The 21283-nt window shown below is 43.3% G+C and overlaps 1 protein-coding gene across 1 annotated transcript in view; it reads right to left on the reverse strand.

The window, feature by feature from the left end:
- Nucleotides 1-18048, reverse strand: part of LOC115115782 (uncharacterized) — a 59269-nt gene extending 41221 nt beyond the window's left edge. Inside the window, 5 exon segments of the mRNA XM_065022076.1 lie at nucleotides 51-233; nucleotides 15293-15433; nucleotides 15740-16039; nucleotides 16991-17104; nucleotides 17889-18048. Coding sequence (XP_064878148.1) covers nucleotides 51-233; nucleotides 15293-15433; nucleotides 15740-16039; nucleotides 16991-17104; nucleotides 17889-17906 — 756 coding nt within the window. The 5' untranslated portion in view covers nucleotides 17907-18048.
- Between the last annotated feature and the right edge of the window lie 3235 nt (nucleotides 18049-21283).

Consider the following 21283-nt stretch of genomic DNA (forward strand, 5'->3'; position numbering starts at 1 on the left):
AAAGATTGAGTTGTAGTGTGGCGTGTGGACTGACTGGAACTCGGAAGTACCTTGGATGCTTTCTCGGGTGAAACGTTCTCTCTCTGGAACAGAGGCACCTGGACTACGTCGCTGCGTAGCCGTGGTCCTCTGGGAGGCGGAGAGGCTTTAAAGTTCCTGCTGTACTCGCTCTCCAACACCACCACCGGGTTAGACTTGAAAGGAGGGATGGAACGGTGGCTGGTGTACAGCATCTGAAGAAGACCATGCAAGGAAATATACTGGAACTGTCATAGTTGATTCATACTCAAATACTCTGCTACCATCTACTGGCTGTTTGACAAAACAGCATCTCTGCTCCACAGCTTGGGTAGATAGCCTACCTCTCAAACTAGTCATTCGTTTTGAAAACCAGACCCTAGGCAACACACTGACTGAGGTCTGGTTTCAATGACGGAGTCTTTTGGTATCGAGGAACTACGTCACTTCCTACATCACGACTTTATCCTCTTGAATAAAATACTAAATAGTAGCGAGCAAGATGGACATCACAGAGGTTATAGTTCGCAAGTAGATACCTGCTCAGGTTGTACAACTGAATGCCTTCAACTGAAATGTGTCTTCCTCATTTAACCCCACCCCTCTGAATCAGAGAGGTGCGGAGGGGGGGGCTGCCTTAATCAACATCCACATCTTTGGTACCCGGGGAACAGTGGGTTAACTGCCTTGTTAACCCACCGTTTTAACCTTGTCAGGTTACTGGCCCAACGCTCTAACCACTAGGCTGCCTGCCGCCCCAGGAGCTAGTTTACATCAACTACCTCAACTAAAACCACTGCAACGTTTGGTTTTGAATCACAGCGTTCTGGCATGTCTGCCTCGTGATTTGTTAGGCGAGTCCCCAGAACTGTCCCCCCCTTATCAACGTAGGTAGTGATGTAGTTCCTCTAGGCCAAAAGACTCCCTCATTAAAACCAGGTCCTAGTCACTGTGTTGCCCTCGGTCGGGTTTTCAACAGACCCTCATTAAAACCAGGTCCTAGTCACTGTGTTGTCTACGGTCAGGTTTTCAACAGACTCCCTCATTAAAACCAGGTTCTAGTCACTGTGTTGCCCTCGGTCGGGTTTTCAACAGACCCTCATTAAAACCAGGTCCTAGTCACTGTGTTGTCTACGGTCAGGTTTTCAAGACTCCCTCATTAAAACCAGGTCCTAGTCACTGTGTTGCCCTCGGTCGGGTTTTCAACAGACCCTCATTAAAACCAGGTCCTAGTCACTGTGTTGCCCTCGGTCGGGTTTTCAAGACTAACTAGTAATGGGGCAGAATGGGTGACCAACCCTGGGTTCAGGGTGTAACAACAAGCAGTGAATCTTACTTGTGCATTGGGCCCCTCTATGACCAGGAAATGCCTACACATGTCAAATGCGTGACTATCAGGGCTTTAACGTGGATGTTATGGATGTTTAGGGTTGTATACGTTCAGACAAGACGAGGATATGAGTGGAACATCAGGGCTTTAACGTGGATGTTATGGATGTTTAGGGTTGTATACGTTCAGACAAGACGAGGATATGAGTGGAACATCAGGGCTTTAACGTGGATGTTATGGATGTTTAGGGTTGTAGGCGTTCAGACAAGAGGAGGATAGTGAGTGGAACATCAGGGCTTTAACGTGGATGTTATGGATGTTTAGGGTTGTATACGTTCAGACAAGACAAGGATATGAGTGGAACATCAGGGCTTTAACGTGGATGTTATGGATGTTTAGGGTTGTATACGTTCAGACAAGACGAGGATATGAGTGGAACATCAGGGCTTTAACATGGATGTTATGGATGTTTAGGGTTGTATACGTTCAGACAAGACGAGGATATGAGTGGAACATCAGGGCTTTAACGTGGATGTTATGGATGTTTAGGGTTGTATACGTTCAGACAAGACAAGGATATGAGTGGAACATCAGGGCTTTAACGTGGATGTTATGGATGTTTAGGGTTGTATATACGTTCAGACAAGACAAGGATATGAGTGGAACATCAGGGCTTTAACATGGATGTTATGGATGTTTAGGGTTGTATATACGTTCAGACAAGACAAGGATATGAGTGGAACATCAGGGCTTTAACATGGATGTTATGGATGTTTAGGGTTGTATACGTTCAGACAAGACAAGGATATGAGTGGAACATCAGGGCTTTAACGTGGATGTTATGGATGTTTAGGGTTGTATACGTTCAGACAAGACGAGGATATGAGTGGAACATCAGGGCTTTAACGTGGATGTTATGGATGTTTAGGGTTGTATACGTTCAGACAAGACGAGGATATGAGTGGAACATCAGGGCTTTAACATGGATGTTATGGATGTTTAGGGTTGTATACGTTCAGACAAGACGAGGATATGAGTGGAACATCAGGGCTTTAACGTGGATGTTATGGATGTTTAGGGTTGTATACGTTCAGACAAGACGAGGATATGAGTGGAACATCAGGGCTTTAACGTGGATGTTATGGATGTTTAGGGTTGTATACGTTCAGACAAGACAAGGATATGAGTGGAACATCAGGGCTTTAACGTGGATGTTATGGATGTTTAGGGTTGTATACGTTCAGACAAGACGAGGATATGAGTGGAACATCAGGGCTTTAACGTGGATGTTATGGATGTTTAGGGTTGTATACGTTCAGACAAGACGAGGATATGAGTGGAACATCAGGGCTTTAACGTGGATGTTATGGATGTTTAGGGTTGTATACGTTCAGACAAGACGAGGATATGAGTGGAACATCAGGGCTTTAACGTGGATGTTATGGATGTTTAGGGTTGTATACGTTCAGACAAGACGAGGATATGAGTGGAACATCAGGGCTTTAACGTGGATGTTATGGATGTTTAGGGTTGTATACGTTCAGACAAGACGAGGATATGAGTGGAACATCAGGGCTTTAACGTGGATGTTATGGATGTTTAGGGTTGTATACGTTCAGACAAGACAAGGATATGAGTGGAACATCAGGGCTTTAACGTGGATGTTATGGATGTTTGGGGTTGTATACGTTCAGACAAGACAAGGATATGAGTGGAACATCAGGGCTTTAACGTGGATGTTATGGAGGTTTGGGGTTGTATACGTTCAGACAAGACGAGGATATGAGTGGAACATCAGGGCTTTAACAAGGATGTTATGGAGGTTTGGGGTTGTATATACGTTCAGACAAGACGAGGATATGAGTGGAACATCAGGGCTTTAACATGGATGTTATGGAGGTTTGGAGTTGTATATACGTTCAGACAAGACGAGGATATGAGTGGAACATCAGGGCTTTAACGTGGATGTTATGGAGGTTTGGGGTTGTATACGTTCAGACAAGACGAGGATATGAGTGGAACATCAGGGCTTTAACGTGGATGTTATGGATGTTTAGGGTTGTATACGTTCAGACAAGACGAGGATATGAGTGGAACATCAGGGCTTTAACGTGGATGTTATGGATGTTTAGGGTTGTATACGTTCAGACAAGACGAGGATATGAGTGGAACATCAGGGCTTTAACGTGGATGTTATGGATGTTTAGGGTTGTATACGTTCAGACAAGACGAGGATATGAGTGGAACATCAGGGCTTTAACGTGGATGTTATGGATGTTTAGGGTTGTATACGTTCAGACAAGACGAGGATATGAGTGGAACATCAGGGCTTTAACGTGGATGTTATGGATGTTTAGGGTTGTATACGTTCAGACAAGACGAGGATATGAGTGGAACATCAGGGCTTTAACGTGGATGTTATGGATGTTTAGGGTTGTATACGTTCAGACAAGACAAGGATATGAGTGGAACATCAGGGCTTTAACGTGGATGTTATGGATGTTTGGGGTTGTATACGTTCAGACAAGACAAGGATATGAGTGGAACATCAGGGCTTTAACGTGGATGTTATGGAGGTTTGGGGTTGTATACGTTCAGACAAGACGAGGATATGAGTGGAACATCAGGGCTTTAACAAGGATGTTATGGAGGTTTGGGGTTGTATATACGTTCAGACAAGACGAGGATATGAGTGGAACATCAGGGCTTTAACATGGATGTTATGGAGGTTTGGAGTTGTATATACGTTCAGACAAGACGAGGATATGAGTGGAACATCAGGGCTTTAACGTGGATGTTATGGAGGTTTGGGGTTGTATACGTTCAGACAAGACGAGGATATGAGTGGAACATCAGGGCTTTAACGTGGATGTTATGGATGTTTAGGGTTGTATACGTTCAGACAAGACGAGGATATGAGTGGAACATCAGGGCTTTAACGTGGATGTTATGGATGTTTAGGGTTGTATACGTTCAGACAAGACGAGGATATGAGTGGAACATCAGGGCTTTAACGTGGATGTTATGGATGTTTAGGGTTGTATACGTTCAGACAAGACGAGGATATGAGTGGAACATCAGGGCTTTAACGTGGATGTTATGGATGTTTAGGGTTGTATACGTTCAGACAAGACAAGGATATGAGTGGAACATCAGGGCTTTAACGTGGATGTTATGGAGGTTTGGGGTTGTATACGTTCAGACAAGACGAGGATATGAGTGGAACATCAGGGCTTTAACGTGGATGTTATGGATGTTTAGGGTTGTATACGTTCAGACAAGACGAGGATATGAGTGGAACATCAGGGCTTTAACGTGGATGTTATGGATGTTTAGGGTTGTATACGTTCAGACAAGACGAGGATATGAGTGGAACATCAGGGCTTTAACATGGATGTTATGGATGTTTAGGGTTGTATACGTTCAGACAAGACGAGGATATGAGTGGAACATCAGGGCTTTAACGTGGATGTTATGGATGTTTAGGGTTGTATACGTTCAGACAAGACGAGGATATGAGTGGAACATCAGGGCTTTAACGTGGATGTTATGGATGTTTAGGGTTGTATACGTTCAGACAAGACGAGGATATGAGTGGAACATCAGGGCTTTAACGTGGATGTTATGGATGTTTAGGGTTGTATACGTTCAGACAAGACAAGGATATGAGTGGAACATCAGGGCTTTAACGTGGATGTTATGGATGTTTAGGGTTGTATACGTTCAGACAAGACAAGGATATGAGTGGAACATCAGGGCTTTAACGTGGATGTTATGGAGGTTTGGGGTTGTATACGTTCAGACAAGACGAGGATATGAGTGGAACATCAGGGCTTTAACAAGGATGTTATGGAGGTTTGGGGTTGTATATACGTTCAGACAAGACGAGGATATGAGTGGAACATCAGGGCTTTAACATGGATGTTATGGAGGTTTGGAGTTGTATATACGTTCAGACAAGACGAGGATATGAGTGGAACATCAGGGCTTTAACGTGGATGTTATGGAGGTTTGGGGTTGTATACGTTCAGACAAGACGAGGATATGAGTGGAACATCAGGGCTTTAACGTGGATGTTATGGATGTTTAGGGTTGTATATGTTCAGACAAGACGAGGATATGAGTGGAACATCAGGGCTTTAACGTGGATGTTATGGATGTTTAGGGTTGTATACGTTCAGACAAGACAAGGATATGAGTGGAACATCAGGGCTTTAACGTGGATGTTATGGATGTTTAGGTTGTATACGTTCAGACAAGACGAGGATATGAGTGGAACATCAGGGCTTTAACGTGGATGTTATGGATGTTTAGGGTTGTATACGTTCAGACAAGACAAGGATATGAGTGGAACATCAGGGCTTTAACGTGGATGTTATGGAGGTTTGGGGTTGTATACGTTCAGACAAGACGAGGATATGAGTGGAACATCAGGGCTTTAACAAGGATGTTATGGAGGTTTGGGGTTGTATAAACGTTCAGACAAGACGAGGATATGAGTGGAACATCAGGGCTTTAACGTGGATGTTATGGATGTTTAGGGTTGTATACGTTCAGACAAGACGAGGATATGAGTGGAACATCAGGGCTTTAACGTGGATGTTATGGATGTTTAGGGTTGTATACGTTCAGACAAGACAAGGATATGAGTGGAACATCAGGGCTTTAACGTGGATGTTATGGAGGTTTGGGGTTGTATACGTTCAGACAAGACGAGGATATGAGTGGAACATCAGGGCTTTAACAAGGATGTTATGGAGGTTTGGGGTTGTATATACGTTCAGACAAGACGAGGATATGAGTGGAACATCAGGGCTTTAACATGGATGTTATGGAGGTTTGGAGTTGTATATACGTTCAGACAAGACGAGGATATGAGTGGAACATCAGGGCTTTAACGTGGATGTTATGGAGGTTTGGGGTTGTATACGTTCAGACAAGACGAGGATATGAGTGGAACATCAGGGCTTTAACAAGGATGTTATGGAGGTTTGGGGTTGTATATACGTTCAGACAAGACGAGGATATGAGTGGAACATCAGGGCTTTAACGTGGATGTTATGGATGTTTAGGGTTGTATACGTTCAGACAAGACAAGGATATGAGTGGAACATCAGGGCTTTAACGTGGATGTTATGGATGTTTAGGGTTGTATACGTTCAGACAAGACAAGGATATGAGTGGAACATCAGGGCTTTAACGTGGATGTTATGGATGTTTAGGGTTGTATACGTTCAGACAAGACAAGGATATGAGTGGAACATCAGGGCTTTAACGTGGATGTTATGGAGGTTTAGGGTTGTATACGTTCAGACAAGACAAGGATATGAGTGGAACATCAGGGCTTTAACGTGGATGCTATGGATGTTTAGGGTTGTATACGTTCAGACAAGACAAGGATATGAGTGGAACATCAGGGCTTTAACGTGGATGTTATGGAGGTTTGGGGTTGTATATACGTTCAGACAAGACGAGGATATGAGTGGAACATCAGGGCTTTAACGTGGATGTTATGGATGTTTAGGGTTGTATACGTTCAGACAAGACGAGGATATGAGTGTAACATCAGGGCTTTAACGTGGATGTTATGGATGTTTAGGGTTGTATACGTTCAGACAAGACGAGGATATGAGTGGAACATCAGGGCTTTAACGTGGATGCTATGGATGTTTAGGGTTGTATACGTTCAGACAAGACAAGGATATGAGTGGAACATCAGGGCTTTAACGTGGATGTTATGGATGTTTGGGGTTGTATACGTTCAGACAAGACAAGGATATGAGTGGAACATCAGGGCTTTAACGTGGATGTTATGGATGTTTAGGGTTGTATACGTTCAGACAAGACAAGGATATGAGTGGAACATCAGGGCTTTAACAAGGATGTTATGGAGGTTTGGGGTTGTATATACGTTCAGACAAGACGAGGATATGAGTGGAACATCAGGGCTTTAACATGGATGTTATGGAGGTTTGGAGTTGTATATACGTTCAGACAAGACGAGGATATGAGTGGAACATCAGGGCTTTAACGTGGATGTTATGGAGGTTTGGGGTTGTATACGTTCAGACAAGACGAGGATATGAGTGGAACATCAGGGCTTTAACGTGGATGTTATGGATGTTTAGGGTTGTATACGTTCAGACAAGACGAGGATATGAGTGGAACATCAGGCTTTAACGTGGATGTTATGGATGTTTAGGGTTGTATACGTTCAGACAAGACGAGGATATGAGTGGAACATCAGGGCTTTAACGTGGATGTTATGGATGTTTAGGGTTGTATACGTTCAGACAAGACGAGGATATGAGTGGAACATCAGGGCTTTAACGTGGATGTTATGGATGTTTAGGGTTGTATACGTTCAGACAAGACAAGGATATGAGTGGAACATCAGGGCTTTAACGTGGATGTTATGGAGGTTTGGGGTTGTATACGTTCAGACAAGACGAGGATATGAGTGGAACATCAGGGCTTTAACGTGGATGTTATGGATGTTTAGGGTTGTATACGTTCAGACAAGACGAGGATATGAGTGGAACATCAGGGCTTTAACGTGGATGTTATGGATGTTTAGGGTTGTATACGTTCAGACAAGACGAGGATATGAGTGGAACATCAGGGCTTTAACATGGATGTTATGGATGTTTAGGGTTGTATACGTTCAGACAAGACGAGGATATGAGTGGAACATCAGGGCTTTAACGTGGATGTTATGGATGTTTAGGGTTGTATACGTTCAGACAAGACGAGGATATGAGTGGAACATCAGGGCTTTAACGTGGATGTTATGGATGTTTAGGGTTGTATACGTTCAGACAAGACGAGGATATGAGTGGAACATCAGGGCTTTAACGTGGATGTTATGGATGTTTAGGGTTGTATACGTTCAGACAAGACAAGGATATGAGTGGAACATCAGGGCTTTAACGTGGATGTTATGGATGTTTAGGGTTGTATACGTTCAGACAAGACAAGGATATGAGTGGAACATCAGGGCTTTAACGTGGATGTTATGGAGGTTTGGGGTTGTATACGTTCAGACAAGACGAGGATATGAGTGGAACATCAGGGCTTTAACAAGGATGTTATGGAGGTTTGGGGTTGTATATACGTTCAGACAAGACGAGGATATGAGTGGAACATCAGGGCTTTAACATGGATGTTATGGAGGTTTGGAGTTGTATATACGTTCAGACAAGACGAGGATATGAGTGGAACATCAGGGCTTTAACGTGGATGTTATGGAGGTTTGGGGTTGTATACGTTCAGACAAGACGAGGATATGAGTGGAACATCAGGGCTTTAACGTGGATGTTATGGATGTTTAGGGTTGTATATGTTCAGACAAGACGAGGATATGAGTGGAACATCAGGGCTTTAACGTGGATGTTATGGATGTTTAGGGTTGTATACGTTCAGACAAGACAAGGATATGAGTGGAACATCAGGGCTTTAACGTGGATGTTATGGATGTTTAGGGTTGTATACGTTCAGACAAGACGAGGATATGAGTGGAACATCAGGGCTTTAACGTGGATGTTATGGATGTTTAGGGTTGTATACGTTCAGACAAGACAAGGATATGAGTGGAACATCAGGGCTTTAACGTGGATGTTATGGAGGTTTGGGGTTGTATACGTTCAGACAAGACGAGGATATGAGTGGAACATCAGGGCTTTAACAAGGATGTTATGGAGGTTTGGGGTTGTATAAACGTTCAGACAAGACGAGGATATGAGTGGAACATCAGGGCTTTAACGTGGATGTTATGGATGTTTAGGGTTGTATACGTTCAGACAAGACGAGGATATGAGTGGAACATCAGGGCTTTAACGTGGATGTTATGGATGTTTAGGGTTGTATACGTTCAGACAAGACAAGGATATGAGTGGAACATCAGGGCTTTAACGTGGATGTTATGGAGGTTTGGGGTTGTATACGTTCAGACAAGACGAGGATATGAGTGGAACATCAGGGCTTTAACAAGGATGTTATGGAGGTTTGGGGTTGTATATACGTTCAGACAAGACGAGGATATGAGTGGAACATCAGGGCTTTAACATGGATGTTATGGAGGTTTGGAGTTGTATATACGTTCAGACAAGACGAGGATATGAGTGGAACATCAGGGCTTTAACGTGGATGTTATGGAGGTTTGGGGTTGTATACGTTCAGACAAGACGAGGATATGAGTGGAACATCAGGGCTTTAACAAGGATGTTATGGAGGTTTGGGGTTGTATATACGTTCAGACAAGACGAGGATATGAGTGGAACATCAGGGCTTTAACGTGGATGTTATGGATGTTTAGGGTTGTATACGTTCAGACAAGACAAGGATATGAGTGGAACATCAGGGCTTTAACGTGGATGTTATGGATGTTTAGGGTTGTATACGTTCAGACAAGACAAGGATATGAGTGGAACATCAGGGCTTTAACGTGGATGTTATGGATGTTTAGGGTTGTATACGTTCAGACAAGACAAGGATATGAGTGGAACATCAGGGCTTTAACGTGGATGTTATGGAGGTTTAGGGTTGTATACGTTCAGACAAGACAAGGATATGAGTGGAACATCAGGGCTTTAACGTGGATGCTATGGATGTTTAGGGTTGTATACGTTCAGACAAGACAAGGATATGAGTGGAACATCAGGGCTTTAACGTGGATGTTATGGAGGTTTGGGGTTGTATACGTTCAGACAAGACGAGGATATGAGTGGAACATCAGGGCTTTAACGTGGATGTTATGGATGTTTAGGTTGTATACGTTCAGACAAGACGAGGATATGAGTGGAACATCAGGGCTTTAACGTGGATGTTATGGATGTTTAGGGTTGTATACGTTCAGACAAGACAAGGATATGAGTGGAACATCAGGGCTTTAACGTGGATGTTATGGATGTTTAGGGTTGTATACGTTCAGACAAGACGAGGATATGAGTGGAACATCAGGGCTTTAACGTGGATGTTATGGATGTTTAGGGTTGTATACGTTCAGACAAGACGAGGATATGAGTGGAACATCAGGGCTTTAACGTGGATGTTATGGATGTTTAGGGTTGTATACGTTCAGACAAGACGAGGATATGAGTGGAACATCAGGGCTTTAACGTGGATGTTATGGATGTTTAGGGTTGTATACGTTCAGACAAGACGAGGATATGAGTGGAACATCAGGGCTTTAACGTGGATGTTATGGATGTTTAGGGTTGTATACGTTCAGACAAGACGAGGATATGAGTGGAACATCAGGGCTTTAACGTGGATGTTATGGATGTTTAGGGTTGTATACGTTCAGACAAGACAAGGATATGAGTGGAACATCAGGGCTTTAACGTGGATGTTATGGAGGTTTGGGGTTGTATACGTTCAGACAAGACGAGGATATGAGTGGAACATCAGGGCTTTAACAAGGATGTTATGGAGGTTTGGGGTTGTATATACGTTCAGACAAGACGAGGATATGAGTGGAACATCAGGGCTTTAACATGGATGTTATGGAGGTTTGGAGTTGTATATACGTTCAGACAAGACGAGGATATGAGTGGAACATCAGGGCTTTAACGTGGATGTTATGGAGGTTTGGGGTTGTATACGTTCAGACAAGACGAGGATATGAGTGGAACATCAGGGCTTTAACGTGGATGTTATGGATGTTTAGGGTTGTATACGTTCAGACAAGACGAGGATATGAGTGGAACATCAGGGCTTTAACGTGGATGTTATGGATGTTTAGGGTTGTATACGTTCAGACAAGACGAGGATATGAGTGGAACATCAGGGCTTTAACGTGGATGTTATGGATGTTTAGGGTTGTATACGTTCAGACAAGACGAGGATATGAGTGGAACATCAGGGCTTTAACGTGGATGTTATGGATGTTTAGGGTTGTATACGTTCAGACAAGACGAGGATATGAGTGGAACATCAGGGCTTTAACGTGGATGTTATGGATGTTTAGGGTTGTATACGTTCAGACAAGACGAGGATATGAGTGGAACATCAGGGCTTTAACGTGGATGTTATGGATGTTTAGGGTTGTATACGTTCAGACAAGACAAGGATATGAGTGGAACATCAGGGCTTTAACGTGGATGTTATGGATGTTTGGGGTTGTATACGTTCAGACAAGACAAGGATATGAGTGGAACATCAGGGCTTTAACGTGGATGTTATGGAGGTTTGGGGTTGTATACGTTCAGACAAGACGAGGATATGAGTGGAACATCAGGGCTTTAACAAGGATGTTATGGAGGTTTGGGGTTGTATATACGTTCAGACAAGACGAGGATATGAGTGGAACATCAGGGCTTTAACATGGATGTTATGGAGGTTTGGAGTTGTATATACGTTCAGACAAGACGAGGATATGAGTGGAACATCAGGGCTTTAACGTGGATGTTATGGAGGTTTGGGGTTGTATACGTTCAGACAAGACGAGGATATGAGTGGAACATCAGGGCTTTAACGTGGATGTTATGGATGTTTAGGGTTGTATACGTTCAGACAAGACGAGGATATGAGTGGAACATCAGGGCTTTAACGTGGATGTTATGGATGTTTAGGGTTGTATACGTTCAGACAAGACGAGGATATGAGTGGAACATCAGGGCTTTAACGTGGATGTTATGGATGTTTAGGGTTGTATACGTTCAGACAAGACGAGGATATGAGTGGAACATCAGGGCTTTAACGTGGATGTTATGGATGTTTAGGGTTGTATACGTTCAGACAAGACAAGGATATGAGTGGAACATCAGGGCTTTAACGTGGATGTTATGGAGGTTTGGGGTTGTATACGTTCAGACAAGACGAGGATATGAGTGGAACATCAGGGCTTTAACGTGGATGTTATGGATGTTTAGGGTTGTATACGTTCAGACAAGACGAGGATATGAGTGGAACATCAGGGCTTTAACGTGGATGTTATGGATGTTTAGGTTGTATACGTTCAGACAAGACGAGGATATGAGTGGAACATCAGGGCTTTAACATGGATGTTATGGATGTTTAGGGTTGTATACGTTCAGACAAGACGAGGATATGAGTGGAACATCAGGGCTTTAACGTGGATGTTATGGATGTTTAGGGTTGTATACGTTCAGACAAGACGAGGATATGAGTGGAACATCAGGGCTTTAACGTGGATGTTATGGATGTTTAGGTTGTATACGTTCAGACAAGACGAGGATATGAGTGGAACATCAGGGCTTTAACGTGGATGTTATGGATGTTTAGGGTTGTATACGTTCAGACAAGACAAGGATATGAGTGGAACATCAGGGCTTTAACGTGGATGTTATGGATGTTTAGGGTTGTATACGTTCAGACAAGACAAGGATATGAGTGGAACATCAGGGCTTTAACGTGGATGTTATGGAGGTTTGGGGTTGTATACGTTCAGACAAGACGAGGATATGAGTGGAACATCAGGGCTTTAACAAGGATGTTATGGAGGTTTGGGGTTGTATATACGTTCAGACAAGACGAGGATATGAGTGGAACATCAGGGCTTTAACATGGATGTTATGGAGGTTTGGAGTTGTATATACGTTCAGACAAGACGAGGATATGAGTGGAACATCAGGGCTTTAACGTGGATGTTATGGAGGTTTGGGGTTGTATACGTTCAGACAAGACGAGGATATGAGTGGAACATCAGGGCTTTAACGTGGATGTTATGGATGTTTAGGTTGTATATGTTCAGACAAGACGAGGATATGAGTGGAACATCAGGGCTTTAACGTGGATGTTATGGATGTTTAGGGTTGTATACGTTCAGACAAGACAAGGATATGAGTGGAACATCAGGGCTTTAACGTGGATGTTATGGATGTTTAGGGTTGTATACGTTCAGACAAGACGAGGATATGAGTGGAACATCAGGGCTTTAACGTGGATGTTATGGATGTTTAGGGTTGTATACGTTCAGACAAGACAAGGATATGAGTGGAACATCAGGGCTTTAACGTGGATGTTATGGAGGTTTGGGGTTGTATACGTTCAGACAAGACGAGGATATGAGTGGAACATCAGGGCTTTAACAAGGATGTTATGGAGGTTTGGGGTTGTATAAACGTTCAGACAAGACGAGGATATGAGTGGAACATCAGGGCTTTAACGTGGATGTTATGGATGTTTAGGGTTGTATACGTTCAGACAAGACGAGGATATGAGTGGAACATCAGGGCTTTAACGTGGATGTTATGGATGTTTAGGGTTGTATACGTTCAGACAAGACAAGGATATGAGTGGAACATCAGGGCTTTAACGTGGATGTTATGGAGGTTTGGGGTTGTATACGTTCAGACAAGACGAGGATATGAGTGGAACATCAGGGCTTTAACAAGGATGTTATGGAGGTTTGGGGTTGTATATACGTTCAGACAAGACGAGGATATGAGTGGAACATCAGGGCTTTAACATGGATGTTATGGAGGTTTGGAGTTGTATATACGTTCAGACAAGACGAGGATATGAGTGGAACATCAGGGCTTTAACGTGGATGTTATGGAGGTTTGGGGTTGTATACGTTCAGACAAGACGAGGATATGAGTGGAACATCAGGGCTTTAACAAGGATGTTATGGAGGTTTGGGGTTGTATATACGTTCAGACAAGACGAGGATATGAGTGGAACATCAGGGCTTTAACGTGGATGTTATGGATGTTTAGGGTTGTATACGTTCAGACAAGACAAGTATATGAGTGGAACATCAGGGCTTTAACGTGGATGTTATGGATGTTTAGGGTTGTATACGTTCAGACAAGACAAGGATATGAGTGGAACATCAGGGCTTTAACGTGGATGTTATGGATGTTTAGGGTTGTATACGTTCAGACAAGACAAGGATATGAGTGGAACATCAGGGCTTTAACGTGGATGTTATGGAGGTTTAGGGTTGTATACGTTTCAGACAAGACAAGGATATGAGTGGAACATCAGGGCTTTAACGTGGATGCTATGGATGTTTAGGGTTGTATACGTTCAGACAAGACAAGGATATGAGTGGAACATCAGGGCTTTAACGTGGATGTTATGGAGGTTTGGGGTTGTATATACGTTCAGACAAGACGAGGATATGAGTGGAACATCAGGGCTTTAACGTGGATGTTATGGATGTTTAGGGTTGTATACGTTCAGACAAGACGAGGATATGAGTGTAACATCAGGGCTTTAACGTGGATGTTATGGATGTTTAGGGTTGTATACGTTCAGACAAGACGAGGATATGAGTGGAACATCAGGGCTTTAACGTGGATGCTATGGATGTTTAGGGTTGTATACGTTCAGACAAGACAAGGATATGAGTGGAACATCAGGGCTTTAACGTGGATGTTATGGAGGTTTGGGGTTGTATATACGTTCAGACAAGACGAGGATATGAGTGGAACATCAGGGCTTTAACGTGGATGTTATGGATGTTTAGGGTTGTATACGTTCAGACAAGACGAGGATATGAGTGGAACATCAGGGCTTTAACGTGGATGTTATGGAGGTTTGGGGTTGTATATACGTTCAGACAAGACGAGGATATGAGTGGAACATCAGGGCTTTAACGTGGATGTTATGGATGTTTAGGGTTGTATACGTTCAGACAAGACAAGGATATGAGTGGAACATCAGGGCTTTAACGTGGATGTTATGGAGGTTTGGGGTTGTATATACGTTCAGACAAGACGAGGATATGAGTGGAACATCAGGGCTTTAACATGGATGTTATGGAGGTTTGGGGTTGTATATACGTTCAGACAAGACGAGGATATGAGTGGAACATCAGGGCTTTAACATGGATGTTATGGAGGTTTGGGGTTGTATATACGTTCAGACAAGACGAGGATATGAGTGGAACATCAGGGCTTTAACGTGGATGTTATGGAGGTTTGGGGTTGTATATACGTTCAGACAAGACGAGGATATGAGTGGAACAACGAACACCTGCTCTGCAGCCAGCAGTGGGGAGGCGTGGCCAGCTACAGGTGTCTTCCATGGAAACTGTTTCCTGTACTCCGACTTCTGTAGTCCGGTCCTCTGTCCAGACGACTTCAGCCCCGCCTTCCTCCTCAACACATAGTCCACCTGGAATCACATTTCTCACTTTACTACACAGGTCACTAGTAATAACTCACTGTGTGTCATTGTAACTTAAGAATTTGTTTTTAACTGACTTGGTTAAATTCAAAAATGAACTGTCTGCTGCACAGGCCACGGGGCTGCTTAGAAGGCCTGGGTCAAACACGTGTGTCAAACGGTCCTTTCAAAGAACATGAGCTGCGCTTCGTTTAGTTTTCCTGGTACAATGGAGCCAATAGAATAGTCTCAAAAGTGCAAGCTAAATCGAGCACATGCATTTGCATACATGAAATAAATAACAACCATTCTCACCCCATTGAAAGCTTGGTCCTGTCTCTCTACAGTAGCCAGGGGGCTCCGGGTGTGAGTCTGGCCCTGAAGAGTGGTCGGGCCTCGTTGGGGGTCCCCTGGAGGAGGGGGACCCCTAGGGGCCAGAGGGGTGTGGACTCTCTCTGGGGTAGGAGCCAGGGGAGAGGTACCAGGTCTGGGGGTCTCATCCCGTCTCTGTGGGGGCTCTGTGGTGGTGGGGTTCCATTGGAAGGAGCTGGACACCTGGGGCGAGTGGGAGGAGGGCACCTTCCTCTTGGACAGAAACTGAGGCTGATACCTGGTGTAATATGGATGACAGAAGGAGAGATGATAGTGTCTCTACTGATACCTGGTGTAATATGGATGACAGAAGGAGAGATGATAGTGTCTCTACTGATACCTGGTGTAATATGGATGACAGAAGGACAGATGATAGTTGACCATGTGACTCAGGTGGTAGAGCATGGTTCTTACAAAGCCAGGGTTGTGGGTTCTATTCCCACGGAGGACCAGTATGATAATGTATGCACTCACTATGACTAAACTGTAAATAGTCAAATAAGAATAGTAGAGCTGCGCTCAGTGTTTTAAAGATGAAGATGCACAACAGGAATATGAATGATGTGTGATATGTTAACTTGGTATATTATACTGTTACCGGGTCATATAGACCACTTTCTGTTTTTGCAAACATTGCTACAGGAAGTGCAATACACGCACGTTCGTGACAGAACACACAAAAACACACCTCTATTTACATGTTGCTTATGAGTGCTTTTCACACTACTTTTGGATTATAACTGGATTTTAAAGCTTGTATGAATGTCTAGCTTAATATAATGTGTGTGTGTCATCATCGCAAATTCGACTGCATTATACTTCTATTTAAAAACACTTGAACTTCAACCAGTAAAATGTCTCTTTGTCTAGCTTTTGCTACAACCTACAGTATGTCAATGAGTGTTAACATTCTAGCCAACACCTGCCGCATCCAAAATAGTTATTTTGAAAAGTTCACATCCAAATATAATCTTAGCGACTGTTCAAGCAAGAATCAAAACATCATTGTAAGCGTATAAGAACCCAAAAAGTTATTTTGTTTAGAAGTAATAAAAACTTTAAATGTAGGCTATGTTGAAGGGGTGGCAGATGGCGACAGCTTTTTATTTAATGCAACCAAGAGTCGCGTGCATCTGTGCGTGACGTCAGTGTGTCGTGTACTGGAAAAGGGTCAATATCAATGAATCAATAAATCTTACCCATCTGGTCAGATCGAAGTCCAGCTAAGCGCATCCGTCGCTGAGGAGAGGCGCTTCTGGAGCGGGTAGCGACTCGGTCTTTAAATTTCTTCTTGTACTCACTGATGCCCTGTGCATGTGAGTATCCAAAACATTAGTAAATAGCATAGGACTGAATACATGACGTACTATATTGTTTAAGTGGGATATATTTAGCATGCCTTTAAAAGGACTGTAAGCATCATGCATGCACAAACGTTTGCATGATTCGTGTTGGTCAGATGTTTCCTAGGAAACCGATTGGCTGCATTCGTTTGAATGAAATCTGTGAACGGAGTTTGCAGCTACAGACATATCTAACAAATGTACAGCTGTATAGGTCAGTTTATGAACCAGACGGTACCGCTGTCTTTATCTAGGCTGATTAATCAAACTAACGCAATAAACCACGTTAAACGAATCCTCTATTGCCCTTTACAATGTCATGCAGTTGATACATGCATCTCTATTTATCAATAGAAACAGGAAATAGCCGCTGTTAGCCACTGGCAGCTAGTTTACATGAGCTTATCCACTGTATACCATTGTAACGTGTTAGGAAACACTTAGCTAAACCAAGCTAATAACCGACACCTTGGACGTGGGATTTGGTTGTTTCCCCGTCTAGCTAACTACACCTGCAATCGTCGAAGATGGTTTATCCGATGAAATCGCAATGCACGATGTTAATAAACTAACATTTTATTTGTGCGAATGAAACAATGTTTCCGTTTTCTTGTATCAGTCGAAACCTCTTCACCTCACTCAGGCGGTGACCTAGATTACTTGACGTGGTTGTTTCGAAAACATTGCGCTAACCAAAGCCAAGAGTTGAATTTCTATACTCGTTCAATTTAAAAAGTACATTTGTTTACCTTGAAATGTTCTGGCATTTTTCTGTTGGTTAAAGTTCTGCAGGTGTTTGGGAGAACTGTGTCTGTGTTTTCCAGCTAGATTGTTATTGTTGTAAAGTGAAGTTACAAGGTATCTGGACGGTTACAGCAGCGGCTTTGAGTTGCCTTGGCAAAGCGTCGACCTGCGCATGCGTGATCAAACCGGTTGTCATTTAGAGGGGCTGATATCTAGTAGCTGTGTAGACATGTCAGACCTATGTTTAGAGGGGTTGATATCTAGTAGCTGTGTAGACATGTCAGACCTATGCTTAGAGGGGTTGATATCTAGTAGCTGTGTAGACATGTCAGACCTATGCTTAGAGGGGTTGATATCTAGTAGCTGTGTAGACATGTCAGACCTATGCTTAGAGGGGTTGATATCTAGTAGCTGTGTAGACATGTCAGACCTATGCTTAGAGGGGTTGATATCTAGTAGCTGTGTAGACATGTCAGACCTATGCTTAGAGGGGTTGATATCTAGTAGCTGTGTCGACATGTCAGACCTATGCTTAGAGGGGTTGATATCTAGTAGCTGTGTCAGACCTATGCTTAGAGGGGTTGATATCTAGTAGCTGTGTCAGACCTATGCTTAGAGGGGTTGATATCTAGTAGCTGTGTAGACATGTCAGACCTATGCTTAGAGGGGTTGATATCTAGTAGCTAGACATGTCAGACCTATGTTTAGAAGGGGTTGATATCTAGTAGCTGTGTAGACATGTCAGACCTATGCTTAGAGGGGTTGATATCTAGTAGCTGTGTCGACATGTCAGACCTATGCTTAGAGGGGTTGATATCTAGTAGCTGTGTAGACATGTCAGACCTATGTTTAGAGGGGTTGATATCTAGTAGCTGTGTAGACATGTCAGACCTATGCTTAGAGGGGTTGATATCTAGTAGCTGTGTCAGACCTATGCTTAGAGGGGTTGATATCTAGTAGCTGTGTAGACATGTCAGACCTATGCTTAGAGGGGTTGATATCTAGTAGCTGTGTCAGACCTATGCTTAGAGGGGTTGATATCTAGTAGCTGTGTAGACATGTCAGACCTATGCTTAGAGGGGTTGATATCTAGTAGCTGTGTAGACATGTCAGACCTATGCTTAGAGGGGTTGATATCTAGTAGCTGTGTAGACATGTCAGACCTATGCTTAGAGGGGTTGATATCTAGTAGCTGTGTCGACATGTCAGACCTATGCTTAGAGGGGTTGATATCTAGTAGCTGTGTCAGACCTATGCTTAGAGGGGTTGATATCTAGTAGCTGTGTCAGACCTATGCTTAGAGGGGTTGATATCTATCTAGTCAGACCTGCTTAGAGGGGTTGATATCATGTCAGACCTATGCTTAGAGGGGTTGATATCTAGTAGCTGTGTCAGACCTATGCTTAGAGGGGTTGATATCTAGTAGCTGTGTAGACATGTCAGACCTATGCTTAGAGGGGTTGATATCTAGTAGCTGTGTAGACATGTCAGACCTATGCTTAGAGGGGTTGATATCTAGTAGCTGTGTAGACATGTCAGACCTATGTTTAGAGGGGTTGATATCTAGTAGCTGTGTAGACATGTCAGACCTATGCTTAGAGGGGTTGATATCTAGTAGCTGTGTAGACATGTCAGACCTATGCTTAGAGGGGTTGATATCTAGTAGCTGTGTAGACATGTCAGACCTATGCTTAGAGGGGTTGATATCTAGTAGCTGTGTAGACATGTCAGACCTATGCTTAGAGGGGTTGATATCTAGTATAGACATGTCAGACCTATGCTTAGAGGGGTTGATATCTAGTAGCTGTGTCAGACCTATGCTTAGAGGGGTTGATATCTAGTAGCTGTGTAGACATGTCAGACCTATGCTTAGAGGGGTTGATATCTAGTAGCTGTGTAGACATGTCAGACCTATGCTTAGAGGGGTTGATATCTAGTAGCTGACCTATGCTTAGATACATGTCAGACCTATGCTTAGAGGGGTTGATATCTAGTAGCTGTGTAGACATCTCAGACCTATGTTTAGAGGGGTTGATATCCAGTAGCTGTGACATGTCAGACCTATGCTTAGAGGGGTTGATATCTAGTAGCTGTGTCAGACCTATGCTTAGAGGGGTTGATATCTAGTAGCTGTGTAGACATGTCAGACCTATGCTTAGAGGGGTTGATATCTAGTAGCTGTGTCTTAAGACAGTCAGACCTATGCTTAGATATCTAGTAGCTGTGTCAGACCTATGCTTAGAGGGGTTGATGATATCTAGTAGCTGTGTAGACATGTCAGACCTATGCTTAGAGGGGTTGATATCTAGTAGCTGTGTAGACATGTCAGACCTATGCTTAGAGGGGTTGATATCTAGTAGCTGACATGTCAGACCTATGCTTAGAGGGGTTGATATCTAGTAGCTGTGTCAGACCTATGCTTAGAGGGGTTGATATCTAGCTGTGTAGCATGTGTCAGACCTATGCTTAGAGGGGTTGATATCTAGTAGCTGTGTCAGACCTATGCTTAGAGGGGTTGATATCTAGTAGCTGTGTCAGACCTATGCTTAGAGGGGTTGATATCTAGTAGCTGTGTCAGACCTATGCTTAGAGGGGTTGATATCTAGTAGCTGTGTCAGACCTATGCTTAGAGGGGTTGATATCTAGTAGCTGTGTCAGACCTATGCTTAGAGGGGTTGATATCTAGTAGCTGTGTCAGACCTATGCTTAGAGGGGTTGATATCTAGTAGCTGTGTCAGACCTATGCTTAGAGGGGTTGATATCAGCTGTGTAGACATGTCAGACCTATGCTTAGAGGGGTTGATATCTAGTAGCTGTGTCAGACCTATGCTTAGAGGGGTTGATATCTAGTAGCTGTGTAGACATGTCAGACCTATGCTTAGAGGGGTTGATATCTAGTAGCTGTGTAGACATGTCAGACCTATGCTTAGAGGGGTTGATATCTAGTAGCTGTCAGGCACATGTCAGACCTATGCTTAGAGGGGTTGATATCTAGTAGCTGTTTAGACATGTCAGACCTATGCTTAGAGGGGTTGATATCTAGTAGCTGTGTCAGACCTATGCTTAGAGGGGTTGATATCTAGTAGCTGTGTCAGACCTATGCTTAGAGGGGTTGATATCTAGTAGCTGTGTCAGACCTATGCTTAGAGGGGTTGATATCTAGTAGCTGTGTAGACATGTGTCAGACCTATGCTTAGAGGGGTTGATATCTAGTAGCTGTGTAGACATGTGTCAGACCTATGCTTAGAGGGGTTTATATCTAGTAGCTGTGTCAGACCTATGCTTAGAGGGGTTGATATCTAGTAGCTGTGTAGACATGTCAGACCTATGCTTAGAGGGGTTAAATATCTAGTAGCTGTGTAGACATGTCAGACCTATGCTTAGAGGGGTTGATATCTAG

Source organism: Oncorhynchus nerka, linkage group LG8 (assembly GCF_034236695.1).
Source record: "Oncorhynchus nerka isolate Pitt River linkage group LG8, Oner_Uvic_2.0, whole genome shotgun sequence".
Classification (NCBI taxonomy): domain Eukaryota; kingdom Metazoa; phylum Chordata; class Actinopteri; order Salmoniformes; family Salmonidae; genus Oncorhynchus; species Oncorhynchus nerka.